This window comes from Xenopus laevis, chromosome 3L (assembly GCF_017654675.1).
Source record: "Xenopus laevis strain J_2021 chromosome 3L, Xenopus_laevis_v10.1, whole genome shotgun sequence".
Taxonomy (NCBI): Eukaryota; Metazoa; Chordata; class Amphibia; order Anura; family Pipidae; genus Xenopus; species Xenopus laevis.
Window position 1 is genome coordinate 53,894,020 of NC_054375.1, and position 17,813 is coordinate 53,911,832.

General features: G+C 39.9%; 1 protein-coding gene across 1 annotated transcript; it reads right to left on the reverse strand.

Moving 5' to 3' along the window:
- Nucleotides 1-3,178: 3,178 nt before the first annotated feature.
- Nucleotides 3,179-17,385, reverse strand: LOC108710242 (hexokinase-2). Its single transcript, XM_041586230.1, is given in 14 exon segments — nucleotides 3,179-3,793; nucleotides 4,657-4,887; nucleotides 5,622-5,765; nucleotides 5,889-6,075; nucleotides 7,913-8,012; nucleotides 8,110-8,205; nucleotides 8,508-8,627; nucleotides 10,617-10,765; nucleotides 10,849-11,138; nucleotides 12,066-12,228; nucleotides 14,463-14,597; nucleotides 14,678-14,777; nucleotides 15,550-15,660; nucleotides 17,191-17,385. Coding segments are annotated over 14 exon segments (2,202 nt in total). The 3' UTR covers nucleotides 3,179-3,612.
- Nucleotides 17,386-17,813: the final 428 nt, after the last annotated feature.

Consider the following 17,813-nt stretch of genomic DNA (forward strand, 5'->3'; position numbering starts at 1 on the left):
CCTATCAAAGTTTTTTTATGGTTAAATATATGTAAGCTATATGCTCCAGCATTAAATTTTCCAGTTGAAGAGCTTATTTGTACCTTTAAGTTCTACTAGACAGTGAGAGTACAAAGCAGGTCCGGACTGAGAATTAAAATAGGCCCTGGCATTTTAGGTACACAGAGGCCCAATCAGCCCACATAGAGGCCCAAACCAGCCCACTAAATACTGACTTTCTATGGGACCTTATAGCAGCCCCTCTGGCATTTGCCAGAACCCACAGATTGCCAGTCTGGGCCTGGTGCAAAGCCATTTCAGGGCCGGCTGGACCCCTATAAACCTTAAATTTAAAGGGGACCCATCACCCAAAAATATTATTCAAAATCCTATTTTATCACATTAGTCAAGCAAAATGAACTTTAATTACACTATATAAATTATTTGAATCTTGTTTCCTTCAGTCTGGGAATTCATAATTATAGCAAGCAGACAGGGGCCATTTTGTGGACACTGTTATTAGGGAAAGCCTTGCATCATCACAGAATCTTGTTTGTGCACCAGAATGGGGGACCTGATGTCCATCCCCATTTACTGGCTACACAATTAAGTGGTAAAGAGAACGGGGGAATGTGGGGAGAGCAGTGACATTTAGGAAATGCTGAATGGAAAGTCGAAAGTAATTGTCTGCCCCGCCTCTATGCCATTGGCATAGAGGAGGGGCAGACAATATTTAATTGACAGCTGAGATTTTTAAATGAGCTTACAACAGCTATGAATGCCTTAATAAAAAAGATTGAAGTTGGATTTCAGGTTTAATTTGTAAAGGACTTTTATTATACAGCTTTTTGTGTCTGGGTAACATGTCCACTTTAAGGTGGTTTTCTCATCAACTCTTCAAAAACAAACATTTTATTGGTTGCTGTGGTTTTAGCTTTTAGCCCCTCATTCAGCTTAAGCAATATTGCCTGGGTTTCTCCTGAGGGTTTCCTTCAGTAATGGTAGGTGCCCCATATGCCCGCCTGCCCATGCCCTTGATATTTCCATTGTGCTCCCATCCACCCAAACAGACACATCTTCTGAAACTTCACCCTTTTAACTTTCTTGGACTGGGGACCTAACATGGCTGCTGCTAGGGTTGCCATCTTTTCTGGAAAAAAATACTGGCCTTCCTATATATTTATCTTTTTTCCCTATTAATAACATTTTGATCAACCATAATTTTTACCGGCCAGGCCAGAAAAATACCGGCCAGGTGACAGCTGCTGCCTGTCCACCCCACTTAACCTTTTACTACTGCTTCACTGTTGTCTAGCCCTCTATACAGAAATTCAGCTTACTGCACTAGCTGTGGGGCACAAGGGATGGCACCGTCAGACTGGGGTGTCAAACTCAAGTGGCTACAAACTCAATCCCCATGCCACCTCCCACATCTGCAGTGGGCCTGTGTCGGTGGAGCCCACCAAATTGTTTCCTGGTGTCCTGCCTGCCCAGTAGGGTTGCCACCCTTTCTGGAAAAAAATACCGGCCTTCCTATATATTTAGCTTTTTTACCTATTAATAACATTGGGATCAGCCATCATTTTTACTGGTCAGGCCTGTAAAATACCGGCCAGGTGGCAACCCTACTGCCCAGTCCAACTCTGAGGTATGGCAACTCTCAACCATGTAAACTGCTTGGATTGATGGAAAGATGTTAGAGCCCTTCTGCTAAATAATAAATAGAAAGCATTATACTTTGTTTATAAATGTAACCCTTCCTTTATGCAGCTGAGCATGTCTTAATGATACAGTAATGAGCCGATTTAAAAAGGTGAGTAAAAAGAAAAGAGGGGGAGGCGGAGTTAAAATTACACTGTGTAAAATCATATCTAGTTATAAAACGGTGTGAATTACATGTGTGTAAGCAATGCATAGTGCAGTGTAAAATTCTGTGTAAAGTACGAATATCTGCTGTGCCTGGTGCCAAGCCTGTGGTGGAGTCAAATTATGGTGTATATTTCTGAAGTGAATCCAAACACCAGAAATTCTCCTCCATCCCATTGATTTTAATAGGTTATGTAAAATAATTGTGTACAATTCTGGATTAAATAAAAAAATATGTCGCAAAGTTAGTGTCACCTGGTAAGTGCAACACTTTTTTTTTAATAGTAATAATAGTAAAATAGTAATCGTTTTATTGGTGAACAAAAGAGTGGTACATGGAAAGTGCAACACTTTAAATGCCACATTTCATTTTGCTGACTCCTAATCTTTTCCAGCCCCACACCTCTTGCACTGTTTCAGTATACAAGTATAATAAATAATTTAATAAAAATAATATAGCAAATTTAATGAGAAAAAATACAATATCTTCAATGACATTTACTACAAAGGTTTCATTTCCAAAGAGATACATTTGTTTTTCTATATAAAACACTGTATATATAGTTATGTATATAAGTGCTATACAAAGGAGGATAGCTTTGTTCTTCATGCATATACATGTCTTTGCCATATAAAATAGAGTTGCATATTCCCATGTATGCAAGTATAATATAAAGCTGTAGCACAATGCATTCAAAATGAGATTTCCAGGACTTAAAGGGATACTGTCATGGGAAAAAAAAAAATTTCCAAAATGAATCAGTTAATAGTGCTGCTCCAGCAGAATTCTGCACTGAAATCCATTTCTCAAAAGAGCAAACAGATTTTTTTATATTCAATTTTGAAATCTGACATGGGGCTAGACATTTTGTCAATTTCCCAGCTGCCCCATGTCATGTGACTTGTGCTCTGATAAACTTCAATCACTCTTTACTGCTGTACTGCAAGTTGGAGTGATATCACCCCCTCCCTTTCCCCCCCCCAGCAGCCAAACAAAAGAACAATGGGAAGGTAAACAGATAACAGCTCACTAACACAAGATAACAGCTGCCTGGTAGATCTAAGAACAACACTCAATAGTAAAAACCCATGTCCCACTGGGACACATTCAGTTACATTGAGAAGGAAAAACAACAGCCTGCCAGAAAGCATTTCTCTCCTGAAGTGCAGGCACAAGTCACATGACATGGGGCAGCTGGGAAATGGACAAAATGTCTAGCCCCATGTCAGATTTCAAAATTGAATATAGAAAAATCTGTTTGCTCTTTTGAGAAATGGATTTCAATGCAGAATTCTGCTGGAGCAGCACTATTAACTGATTCATTTTGAAAAAAAAATTTTTTCCCATGACAGTATCCCTTTAAGCTGACTGTTTTAACATCTGATCATATGGGTACAGTGTGGAATGAGCAGATTTTTGTCTGATTCAGCCAGGCAAATATAGGGAAAACTGGGCATAAGCAACTGTTTAGTCTGTGGGCAGTGGCAGGATTTAAAGTCTGGTCACTATTCAGTGCAGTTAGCAGTAGACATGCTCAGTTGGATTTTCCCTCTGGTCTGATTGTTATTGGCACCAGTTTTAACAGAGAATAGTTGGGAAAGTGATGCTTTTGATCCCCTACCCAGACTCATTGTGAAGAAAAGGGCGCTCAGGAGTGACTGGTTAAGATGGAAGAAACAGATCAATGGTGTCCGATAACCCTGCTAGGAAGTCATGGTCTTTACATCAAGTGTGATTTCTGATCATGTTGATCTGCAGAATAGGAGCTATATGGCATACATCAGTTGTTGACATGAGAGATCATTTAGCGAAATGATTTGCTTTTGGGCAGTAATTGCTGCTGCTGAGATCAGAGCTGCTCCTTTCCCTTTGCTGTCTGATTTCAGAAATGCAACTTTGCAGCAAGGCGCGAGCGTCTTCAGAGTGCTCATCATATCATCTTTAAAGCTGAGTGGGAAGTAAATTAATATCACATATATAATACATTCAGCAACAGCTAGCATGCACTGACTGTGTCTGGCTCAAGTTGCATATTTATCACTCAAAGGGCCTCCTGCATCAACTTGGGCTTTACTTGGACCTTCAGCCTCCTAGTCTCTGAATATACTCCCTCCACTAGGAGAGAGGCTACAATTAAAGGAATTCCCCTGCTCCTTCTACAGGTATGGGATCTCTTATCTGCAAACCCAATATCCAGAAAGCTCAGGATTATGGGAAGGCCACCCCCCAGAGTCCATTTTTAGCAAATAATTCTATTTTTTATCTGTAATAATTAAACAGTACCTTGTACTTGATGGTAACTAAGCTGCACGAATCCATATTGATGGCAAAACAATCTTATCAGGTTTATTTAAGCTTAAGGTATGGTGATCCAAAGTAAAGGGAAAAAACCTTATATGGGAACCCAGGGTAGGGGGGCAAACCTGATACTGTAACATGGGACACATAAACAGAGGGGGACAGCTATAAGCCATTCTATTTTCACCCACCTCAGGGAATAGGACCATATTTGTATATAGGTGCATGTTGGCCCTTGCTCACGGGTGCCTAGGGTGGCACCAGATTCAAATACAGCTTTGTCGGGTAAGCAATCATTATGGCAGGTAGGGTTCTATTCTTTTTACTGATAGAGATACCTAATTTACATCCTCTACTATAACCCCTTTAAAAAATGTTACACTTTTTTTTAGTATCCTTATGTGTTGTCATGTGCTGACAGGTTTTTTAAAGTATGTATTTTGTCTTTTATACAATCTGTAAGATCTCAGAACATGCTTAGGGCAGTGCAGTAGGGTACACCAGTTACTCACTGTGGATGATTCTCGTATAACGATCCATTCACAGCAACAGCTATGTCGAGATGGTCTAAGTCACGATTTTCTCTAATCTTCTCTACAACAGCAGCGACTCCCGCAGCACACAACTGGGCGGCTCGTCTTGACACAGTGCGGCACACCTTCTTCACTTTCTTTGCCTCATCCTCGTTGCATTTTAGGCCACGACTCATGAGTGCTGAACAGAGATCTAGACTGTGTTCTTCCCTTTATTAGGAATACATTTTCACATACTGATTTCAACATGTTGACATGAAAATCCATCTCCCCCAAACCACATAATGGATTGGAAGGTGAAGGGTTGATGTAACCCTCATTGAGAATTGCAGTGGTTAAACCACACAGAAGCCAATTTATTTGTTAGCTCTTTGTGAGCAATAGCAATGTGTACCACTTGTAAAAAGATTAAGATTGAATCCTTTCTTTTTACATCAGTTTGGGGGGGGGGTTTGTTTGTAAGCAAGTGGCAGCTTTACCTTTTCGTTGTGTCCAATTATATTTTGACGCCTGCGATTGCATACGACTTGCCGCCTGCGTTTCGCCCCCCGCGCACCGATCCAAAGAAAAATGCCAGTGGAGATCAGCCCTTAAGGGTAAGGCCAGACGAGGAGATTCGGGGAGGTTTTGTCGTCTGGCGACTTATCGCCAACTCTTTTGCGCGACTATCTCCCCAAACTGCCTCAGCGTTTTTCCCCCATCGCCGCGTGTGCATTAGCGCAGGCGATTTTGCGCTGTAGCTTATGGGGAAAAAATGCTGAGGCAGTTCGGGGAGATAGACGCAAAAGACGTGGCGATAAGACGCCAGGCGACAAAACCTCCCCGAATCTCCTCGTCTGGTCTTACCCTAATAGTCCTTTTGTTATGCAAGTAAAGAATGTTAGTGGGAGAGAGCAAAGGAGACAGTGCATAATTCTTACTCCTCTATAATTCCACCCACATACCTTTCAATGGAGCAGAGATGATCAAGTTCTAGTAAGTTTTTTTCTAATGTTGAATTCTTCAATAACAAGCCATTACGAGTCAAGCCATTAAGAACATGACGAACAATCTCCCCCAGATACATTCCACCAATCATTTTTTCAAACCTGGAGACATCATGGATCCAATATGTATTGAATTGAGCAGATAACCAACAAAATAAAATAAACAATAGGTTACATAGGCTAAAGTGACACATGGCAAGATTTTCCTTCCTTCTCTTTACTAACCTTTGCTTCTTAGGATTAACTGATGAATTATCCACATCCAGGTCAAAGTTAGTGATGATATTATCCAAACACCCATTGTCCCCAAAGGCGCCCCACTCCATATTAACACACATTTGTCCTGACATATTTTCCATTTCCATCGGTATGTTCTTCTTTTCCTCCATGTAACATGAATTGGTTCCTGTACCTGAATACAGTGAAACCTCAATTTTAAGTACCCTGATTTTAAGTTTTCCAGCACTTTACATTTTTTATTTGTGGTCCCACCAATTTAAAATGCATTTCAATGGGTGCATTTCCTTGATTTTAAGTAATGTTTTCCCGGATTTTGCATCAAAATTTTGTCCTGATGTACCCAAAACTGCTTTTTTCCCCTCTGAATGTTATCATTTGTGAAATAGAAGTTTAAAATACTAACCAGATGTATATTTTGCCATGGTTCTGCCTGTAAATGGTCAATTCCAATTAGTCTGCCCCTTATACAGTCCTGCACCAATCACTTATTGCTTTAGGTTGTGTATGTGACAGAGAGGCCTTGCACATGCCGCCATATTGTAACATTAACGCCGCAATGCTTAACCCTTGTTATTAACACAGTAAATATTGCATCTCAAAGTAAAACGGTCTCCTGTGTTTATATAATTTTAGTACTTTCCAGGTCCCCTGAAAAGCGTAAAATGGGGGTTCTACTATATGTGAATAATTTATATCCTTAATAAGTTGTTTATTTGTTCTTTTCATGATGTAAATGAGCAGATTGGGCGAGGATACGGTTGGTAGGCCAGTGTTGTAGAATGGCCAGCGAGGACAGAATAGCTGCTGGGACAAAAAATGCCAAAAAAACTTTTGGTGCAGAGGATAACCTGAAATTTGTCTGTGTGCCGCAGCAGAGACCACAACACCACAAGCCTAATACTTATCAATTTTATCTGATCTTTACTCTTTCATCATGATAATGCTGCACAAACAAAAGTGAGGTTTATAAAGAATTAGTTTACTGAAATTAAAGTGGCCTGCAATGCTTTTCAACCTCAACCTAAATGAAAGCCTGTGGAATGAATGGAAGCAAATCCCACCAGTGGTACATCAGTATTTAATCGAAGCCTTCCAAGAAGGGAAGGTGCTGATATAGCAGCAGAAGGAGGACCAACTTCATATTAACACCATTGGTTTTACCATGAGCTATTAGGCAAGTGCGTGGATCCTGTTAATAATACAGTAGTAGGGCCGGGTCAAGCTGACCGGGCACCCTAGGCAACTCAGCCGGCCAGCCCACTACCCACTGTGCGTGTGCCCGTCTGACCAGGCCCGGACTGGCAATCTGTGGGTTCTGGCAAATGCCAGAGGGGCTGCTATAAGATCCCATAGAAAGTCAGTATTTAGTAGGCTGGTGGTGCTGTTTGGGCCTCTATGTGGGCTGATTTGGCCTCTGTGTACCTCAAATGCCAGGGCCTATTTTAATTCTCAGTCCGGACCTGTGCCTGACCAAGAGGGGAGGGGAGGGAGAGCAAGGGGAAGGAGGGGGAAGGATGGGGAGGAGGGAGGGGAGTGAAGGATAGAGGACGAGGGAGGGGAGAGGTAGAGAGGACAGCAAACATGGACTAGGGCACCCCAAGTGATCATCCAAGTTATTTCATTCAGTCTCCAGACCTATGCTCCTCTTCTTTCAAAAAGGCAATGGACCAAGGTACTTTTATTTTCAGTACTGCCATAATCTTCTTGTGCCCTAACATCTTCTGTGCCACACAGGACAGAAATTCCAATTTCTGTTTTGCACATTGCACAAGTTTAGAGAAAGAGTATGGCTACAGTTTTGTCTAACAATTTGCCACACACCACTCCCAGTGATTCTACCTTTCCTTGTCCTAAACATCAATTCTAACTGATTACATCACTAAGCAGCAATTCAGAGAATGCATTTTTTAGGTTTTTCATGGCTTTTGTTATATTGAAAGCTACTTCTAAAATACCCCAGCTCAGGTGTGAGTGAACATACAAACCATTTAGATTTCTAACTCACTCACCTACAATTAGTCCAATATCGCACTTTTCATCTTCATAGCAACCTGCCATCATGGTGCTTGTCGTGTCATTGACCAGAGCTATCACACTCATATTCAGCTCCTGTGATATATTAATAATTATCATACAGACATGTTGATACATCACAGATGCACTATACCTTAGTATAAACTGAAGCTCTAACTAGCAAGTCACTTACTGTTTTTTGCTTTATGGCCCTTTCTAGAAGTTCCACCACATTTTTTTTCTCACAGTCAGATGCTGCAAAACCCTTGGTCCATTTAATAAGACTACCCTATGGCAAAACAAGTCAAAGTAAAACATTGAATCTAAATAATTTGTATTGAAAAATTCTAGGAAATCGTGCTCACTACACAAGTTTTCCAAGAGTGATAAAACTCACCCACCATAAGAACAGGACCAGATATACAAATCAGAGCCGATTCTATTACATCTTAATAAGGTATATTGTTTAGTCTCACCCAATATATATACAGTGTGTAGGGTGCATAAGCCTCAAACTGATTGATTTAGAACAAAATATTTAGACAATTTAATTCAAACCCACCCTGTATTACAAATCCAAATGCCTCTCACCTCATTCAGAGCAGTCTGTTTGCAAGCAAAAGGGAACACAAAGCTTAGGTACATTTTATTTCCTCCCAAATTATGGACCTTTTAGAAATCGAGGAGGCAAGATGCAATGTGATCAAAAAGCTGATGAGGGAAACAAAAAATGAATGTTCTTTATGGTACCAGATCTACAAGGTAGCTATTGAGTTTAACAACTGCAAACATAATTTATTTTGTAACAACAGTGCCAGTGTCTGTTTCTCTAACTACACAGTTGGAGAGATATACGTTTAGCAGGAAAACAGAGAACTCTTACTGATGTTGCTCTGCTCAGAAAAGAGATATGAAACCTCAAATGGCTTTCCCCCTCCCTGATCAGTTCTCTGTTTTTCTTATATCTCTACTACAGTACAGTCAGAGGAATTGACCAGCAGGGGGTGCTGTTGTCTCAAAACTCATTATATTAGCAGTTAATAAACAGCTTAATAGCTTTAAATTGAAAACAAAATATTCTAAATTGCAAAAGTGCTTAGAAGGGCACAATTTAAGGTTTATGTGTCCTTTAACAAGCAGCCTTTTGTTAGTGTTTTATCAGTTTTGCTTTAATCCTACAATAGGTGTAAAAAGACTTGCTAACATTTAAGTAAGTAAAACACTGAATTAAATTACCGTATATACCCGCGTATAAGCCGAGATTTTCAGCACCCAAAATGTGCTTGAAAATCCTACCTCGGCTTATACGCGGGTCAGCTGCCTTACCCAGCCAGAAACACGCCGCGAAGAAAAGCGCAACAGCGCAAGGAGTGTGTGTCACGCTGCCGGTGCTGCGCACGCTGACGTCATCAGCGCAGCGACAACTCCGGGCCGTAACAACTCCGGGCCGGCCCCCCGCAAAAAATCTTGGAGGGGCCCGGCGCCGGCTGCAGGAAGCAGTATCCCCGCTGCCTTACGCTGCCAACAAGGAACATCCCCCTCCCAGCCAGAAACACGCCGCAAAGAAAAGCGGGTCAGCTGCCTTACCCAGCCAGAAACACGCCGCAAAGAAAAGCGCAACAGCGCAAGGAGTGTGTGTCACGCTGCCGGTGGTGCGCACGCTGATGTCATCAGCTCAGCGACAACTCCGGCATCTCCGGGCTGCCCCTACCCCAGCGATCGATTAAACTTTGAAGGGCCCAGCAGCAGAGAGCAGCTTCCCCTCCCACCCACTAACAACTCTTTGAAGGCGATCAGCGCCTACTACAGGGAGCAGCTTCCTGACTCTCCCCTCCCATTGGAGCTAATTTACCGGTAAGGCAGCTGTCTTCTTAATATATCTATTTCATCTACCAGAGGTTTTTTTTTTATCATTGTACGATGAATTAATGTTTTAAGCATCATGGCTTGATTTTTAACATTAAACCGACTGTTTGATATTTCTGAGACTTTTCTGAGTTGTGTCTAGGCTTATACACGAGTCAATAAGTTTTTCTGGTTTTCATAGGTAAAATTAGGTACCTCGGCTTATACGCGGGTCGGCTTATACACGAGTATATACGGTAAATTGACTTTTTTTTTAAAAGTGTATTTTATACAATTGTTTAATGTAAAAATTAGCTTATCAGAGATTTAAATTGGCGATAGAAATGTGAGTTAAAAACACATTATTTTTTGTTATTTTGCTGGTTTAACTTGATAAATCGGGTTATAACTGAGTCGCTATGTTCCTGGAGATAATACCTCATAACAATAACTCAGGCAGTACTGCACTGATCAACTGAGGGATGAGATTTTCCTCCCATTTTAGTTGATAATGCACGTGTTTTTTCATACCAACCTTTAGTTAATAGACCTCTAAAAGTCAGCTTCTTGGTTTAGCACTTGACACTGACTTCTACAGTCTTTTGTTAGCTTGTTAATTTGTCCAATTTTGTATTGTTTGAGTAGTTGAACCTATTTTGCATGTACTGTGTCTGAAAATTTGTACAATAAGCCTTTTATATTTCTTGCAAGACTCTAGAATTATTGTATATAGTACAAAAATAGTTAATTACTGAACAATGAAATGTTTAGCCAAAAGACTGACCCTTTATGCTGTGTATCATGTATATCAATGTATCATGCAAGAATCTGAGCAGGAGTTCCTCTCACACTAACCTCTTCCCCGGTTCCATGCATCAAGTGTTGTGGCAAATTATAAGTCTTCCTTATGGGTAGTCTCTCTTCTTCTCGCTTGTCTCCTATCCTGACATAGACAATATGCATATCTTTCCCTCCAAGTTCCAGTACTATAAATTGTCCTGTTTCTACAGAACAAAAATAAGTTGTTAGACTTGACTGATGAAGGGCATTTCGTTGATTATCCATGAATTAAAATGAGACGCATTACCATTTCCTGCTGGCTTGTTGCAAATATAAGTAGGAAGCATCTTGAGGAAGGAGCTCTCACGTGTCTCTTTCTGTAGACCCCTCTCCATTTCCTGGCGCATTTTGGCCTGTACTTCCTGTAAAACCTCTTCGGACAGTTGCAAAGGTTTCAGGAAAGTCTCTATAGTATTTATTTTACTTAATACTGCAGTCACTAAAGCTGTGCCTATCTCAGGGCTATGGCTTAGAGGCTGGAATGTTACAGGACAACTTGGAGACATGTCCACCACAGTCTTCTGGAATTGACTGAAGCTGGGAATGGAGTATACAAGACAGCATATCATACATAATGTACAATAACATAGAGGGGTCAGTCCATAGCCCCTGTCTGTTTTAAAGGATTCTTTATTGCAAAGCATGGAGCAGCTGTGGACAAAGTTGCACTGGATGTGATCTCTGTGCTTGTGAAAACTATACCCCCAGAATAAATGCTACTGACCAGAAATAATGCAGCTCTAACTGCAACAGGAAACGTGTGAGTGTAAAAGGCAGTTTTTATTGGCTGATGTGACCATCATGTATATGTGCCCTTGGTTTGATAGTGTGTACCATGAATTGCATGATCCCAGGGGTGGCCTTTAATACTAAAAATGGCAATTTTCTATTTAGGATTACCCAATGGCACATATTACTAAAAAAGTATAATTAATATGATTTATTTAGAGTAAGCAGGGTTTTTACATAGGAATATATTTTTATAAAGACATACATTGTTCAGGGGGTATAGTTTTCCTTTAAGTGCAGGCAATTGTACACAGTATATTTAACCATAAATATAAGACCTTAGGTTTTTGGGTCACTGCCCTGGTTAGATATTTAGGGGCATGTTTACTAACACTGGAGATAAATATCTCCGGAGATGTTGCACATAGCAACCAATCAGATCTTTGCTTTTGTTTTCTAACTTGTAGGTGACTGTTTAAATCGAATTGATTGCCATGGGAAACATCTCTAGAGATATTTATCTCCAATGATAGTAAACATGCCCTTTGTTGCATTTCTGTATAGAAAGTGCAGATTCATTTAACTATAGTATGCTAACACTTGACCCTATATTGCACCAGTGCAGTTACACATAGCAGCCAATCTTGGCTTTCATTTCTAACTTGTAGTAGAGTGCACAAAACTGAGTGATGGCTTGCTCCACTATCTTTACTAGTGCGGCTACTTTCTACTCACTTGAGACCAGTCTTGTACAGCTGCCCATTTACACCCACTCTAATGCTTTCACTTGCATGACAGTCCATTAACATCCAATCAATGACAGCAGCAAGTCCTGCTCCACACAGCTGGGCAAAGCGAGTGGACACCACATTGCAGATATGCTGGAACCACACAGGGTCTTGAGGAGTATCATTGAGCCCAAGACACGTCAGGGTGTGGTGAATTATTTGACGACCATAGGCATGTCTAAGGAAATGAAAATACTTTAAAAAGTGCTGTGTAGGATGTGTTCATACATTTATATACATGTAGGAACATCTAATTGAGCATACAGGCAAAGGTAAAATATCCTGTAATAATTGAACTTATTATATAATTCCATGACATTCTACATTTAACACATCCTCATATATACAGGTATTTTAAGTATTCATTTTTCCATTAGATATGGGAGTGACCCTTAGCAATGCCTTATTTTAGAAGGCCTGTTTATCTGCAAGATACTGTGGTGCTTCTTAGGATTAAATGGGGCAAAGAATGCATATTAGACTTTTTATTACATAACTCCAATAATGGCTACACCTATTATTATTATTAATAAGCAGGACCACTTCTCTGGTCACCTATTTACCATATTAAAACAGTTACTTGTGTCTTCATCTATATAAATACTCAGTGGTAATAATGATGATGCCTAATTACCTTGGGCTTTATGCCCTTCTTATATAACTTTGATAATTTCCTGATATGATAAGCTAATGTTGTATATAATGTAGACACCAGAATTTTTGCTTGAAGTCCTGTGAGTTCAATCCTCTGTCTACATTGTACTGTATTTTCTGGCTATTGCACCCAGACACGATATACATACTATACGAGTAGTGCCGGCATCCATTGATTTATATTAATAATAATAAGATTAAAATCACTATCCATGGATTAACAGGGAGATGGTGCAACTCACTTTTTCATGTTTGCTGCAGTATTGCTTTCCAATGCTTCACTTGTGAGTGGTTGTAAAATGTCATCTCCGGGAAATATCATCCCTTGGGAGGCCAGTTGAACCATAATAGATTGGATTGTTTCCTCCATGACTTTGCCTCTCAACATCTTGTCAATACTGGAAAAACAGAGTCCAGTTGGGATGTGGATTTGCCCTTAATACAGGGTGTTTGATTGCAATACAAAGTCAATACAGTGAACAATTATAAGTGTTATAATGTACAGGTATGGGATCTGCTATCCAGAATGCTCGGAACCTGGGGTTTTCCAGATAATGGATCTTTCCGTAATTTGGATCTTCATACCTTAAGTCTACTAGAAAATCATGTAAACATTAAATAAACCCAATAGGCTGGTTTTGCCTCCAATAAGGATTAATTATATCTTAGTTTGTATCAAGTACAAGGTACTGTTTTATTATTACAGAGTAAATAGCATGCAAAGGATCTGTCTTTTTCATTTAATAAAATAAAAATTTATTTCAACAAATGAAAATGTGTTTTGTTTATGTGTTTAATTATAATTTTTTTTAAAACATGTTAACTAAATGGTGTTATACAACCTTTAATCTTTATTTAATAGTAGGTTTTATTATCAATGCATTCTAAGGAAACTCAGAGGGAAGGAAGGTAACATTGTTTGGGGACGCTCTTTTTGGGGGGGGTTAAGACTCTATAAATCTTCCCTAATCACCACCTACAATCCCTCAGGCACATTTTTCAGTAAGAAAGCCAAAGATTGAATGAAATACTGTATGCAGGTAATGCAATAGCAGGGAAATATAAGCTTTGTAAAAACCAGGCAATATTGATTTACAAATTTTTTAAGGGTGCGTTAGTATCGGCTTGTTATGGGCTTGGTATTTTACAGATAATGACTTCCAAGTTTACTTGTGATGCATGTGATATAAAAGGGAATTATGCCATACTAAAGACATTTTAATATCCCTGAAATTCAGGGGATTATTCTTGCCTGAATTCTGCAATACTTGGCTCCTTTTGGCTGGTCATGGCACAGTTTGCATCAGCCCAAGCTCTGCAACTGATGGGTTGTTTTTTGTGTAAGAAGTACAGTGTAGTGGGAGCACTTCAAGGCCAAGTAAAGTAAAAGCAATGTTTAATGAAAGTGTGACAGATCTGGTCAAATTCCATACCAACACACAAAAGAAGGGATTGCTCAATGCCCGTTTATAACAACGAGGCAAGCCCTGCAGCAGGATCAACATGATGCATTCTCCGAAGAGTGCAAGAAGAAGATTATTCTCTTTAATGTTTCAGTCTTGGCAGTTAAAGCTAAAAATCTGCTGAAGTTTTAAAGAAATCCCTTTGCTGTACTTTCCTTATATAAAAGGGTAGTGAATTTCAGCTGTACTCACCATTGCGTCTCAGGATTTGGAGACCTGCTGTGTGCTGTCTATCTGTTTATCATATTCTGTGTGTATGTGTCTCAGCACCCCATCACTGACCAGTGTTCCCCACTCGACCTTTACACATGTCCTGCATTCACCTCCATTGCCTCTCTCCATGTAACACAAGCTGCCAGTGTCTGCAGGAAATACCACTGAGTTTATTCCAAGGACCCATGTCACCTTCATTGGTATATTTTACCCTGATCATTTATCTTACCTGCAATAAGGTCAACTTCACAGTCACGATTTCTTAATCTGCAGCTCATCATTGTTGCAACCGCGTCATTAACAGTCGTGATCGTAGCAGTGAGATCATTCTGTGAAAATGATGGTAACTTTAAACATTGCAGAAAGACATAAACATTTATCATTCCTTGTGATAGTGTCCATCAACCTGTCAATGAAAATTCTGAAAGACTGTAATTCATTCATTCTGTGCGTTTGCCCTTCATCTGTCTGGGGACTTTCATTTACCGTAATTTGCCACCATTTACTGTGCTTAATATTTGGAAATATAGATTAGATTTATGTCTTTTTTTATATTTTGGTTAGTGAAAATAGCTGGCTGCCAAGATACTGCAAACTAAATCATACTCTTTATGTTCCTACACCATAGGGAAGCATTACAATTGTGAAGATGGGGATGGCCACAATATATTTCAGCCCTGCTTAAACCAGGTCCTTAGATAAAGCACTTAATAGGGCAATACTTTGTATTCATACTGAATTCTTATTAAATATGTATTGTCAGTGCACCATTAGTAAAAAAAATCACCAGGCTTTTTGACTTTTCTACTTAGAAGATTGTTTTTATACTTTTGCTCCTTTCTGGTTATAGGTAGCACTGTCTATCATACTGACTCCCCCCAGAGAATTGGAGTTTCCATATCCTCGCATTTAGAAATGTGTGTATAAAAAGCTTTAATTCAGTTACCAAGTATTTTTACCACTGTTTCCACATTTTGTTTTACATTCGCCTTGAATTGTGTTCCTAAGCATAAGCATAAGCGGTAAAGCTGAATATGGTGTTGAGTATAACTATGTTATTAAAGACTATAAATGCGCCAAAAAAAAAAATGTTTGTTTTACCTGCTCCAGACCAATTTCTTCATATGGACATAAGAAAGTGAGGCCAATGGGTAAATCCCGATTTAAGTTTCTTCTTTTCTTGAAATTGCCCAAGCATTCCTCAATATAAAGCTGAAAAATAAGAATCAGATGGCCAATTTAGTAAAGAGATTATGCAGGATTTTTTTTTAGGGTAGAACTCCACGGTGCAGATTGAGCCGACACGTCGCCATGCGCCGAAACACATGCAACGTTTCAGATGTCCTGAAGATACAGAAAGTGATGGAGAAATCGCAGGTAAGGACTACATTTGTCTGACTGTCGGATGAAAACCTGCAATTTTTCCTTCACTTCCTGTATCTTCAGGACATCCGACGCGTCGTATGCGTTTCGTCACAAGCCGCACCGTGGAGTTCTTCCCTTAGAGCCAATCAAACGAGGTACCGATTTAACACTATATTCTAGTCCCATTAAGGGTAAAACTAAACGAGAGCTTCTGATCAGATTTTATGGGTTGGATTTTATCTGATCTTGCCATGCAACACTACACAACAGCATGAGATTTGTAGGATCTGATTTGTAGGATCTGATGCCCCTATAGCTAGAATTTAAAGTCAGATCAGATAAAGTCGGATGGTGTCGTTTGTTCATGCATCTGCATCTGACAGTCATTGTATTTCAATGGAAAAAAAGTTGGTCAGACACCATCAGATTTTATCTCGTTGGATGGAAAATCATCAGATTTTTGTATCTGGCATGAGTTCTGGAAATCCGACACCGACACCAATAAACCACCTTTTTTTATCTGCTTTGTGGTTTTAAGTATGGTGAATTTATAGTTGGAACACTCATGGCAGAGCACCAGGGATACCTAGTGGAGCTACACTGAGGAACACAATAAGTGGGATGAGTTTTGGAGCTGTCTTATTCTACTGATTGTGTATATTTGACATTTCAGACCATATTGGGCTTGTTCTTTTACTGAACAAAAATTCCTGGTCTTGTGTTAAGGTGGCCATACACGGATAGATCCGCTCGTTTGGCGATGTCGCCAAACGAGCGGATCTCCCTCCGATATGCCCACCTTGAGGTGGGCAATATCGGGCTGATCCGATCGTGGGCCCTAGGGCCCAACGATCGGATCCTAGCGTTCACCAAACGGGCGGTCGGATCGCGGGACCGCATCAACGAACAGATGCGGCCGCGATCCGACGGGATTTTTAATCCCATCCGATCGAGATCTGGCCGACTTTCGGCCAGATCTCGATCGGGGAAGCCCGTCGGGGGCCCCCATACACGGGCCAATAAGCTGCCGACACGGTCTGTCGGCAGCTTTTATCGGCCCGTGTATGGCCACCTTTAGATTACAGACAAGGCATTATGTAAAATGAATGCTTCCTATTACTATTACAACAGTTATTGAACCTGTTATTTCGAATGCTTGGGACCTGTGGTTTTCTGAATAAGGGATCTGTCTATAATTTCGATCATCATTCCTTAAGTCTGCTAAAAAACATTTAAATGTTACATAAACTCAATTTGATTTTTTTGCCACTAAAATAGCTTTCTGGATATTGAATTTCTCTTTTCCATACCTGTAAACCCTTCCAGTCATCTCTATAACTTTAATCCAACCCATGATTCGTAGATTTTATTATTTACCTGCATTTTTGTCCCATTAACGATCCCCTCCGGGATACTGAAATCTTCACTTTCAGTCTGTGGCTCATTACCACCATCTAATTTCACCAAATATATTTGCAGGTTATTTGCTTCCACAGTCAGCACTAAGAATTCCCCACATTCTGGAAGGAAAAGCATTCGGTTTATGCAAGAAATTCTGCATCAAATAAGCATCCTCACATCACAGTCATTCTATTAGTGCAGGTATATGGGATTCCGACCCAGTGTGACATACGATTAAGAATAAAAATGATTATGGGAACTGTAGTCCTGCAACTAAAAACATGGATTATTAAAGCAACACTGTACAATAAATATTTTTCCAAACTTCAAGGGTCAGAGGCCCCATTGACCCTTTGATGAGAATTCTATCTGTTCTGTTTACGTTTGACTTATGTTTCTTGTTTTTTTGGCATCAAACTATTTTCCTCTAGCGCTGAACACCTATATACTGCATTCTGAAGTCTCATTATAATGTCATTTTGGGAAGTAAAAACTGTAAAATAACACAAGATGATTGATGCAGTGAAAATAGTGATGTTACTCATTAAAGATTCTTCTTGCATTTGTAATTAAGATTCAGTGTGCCTATTTTGGAGAGC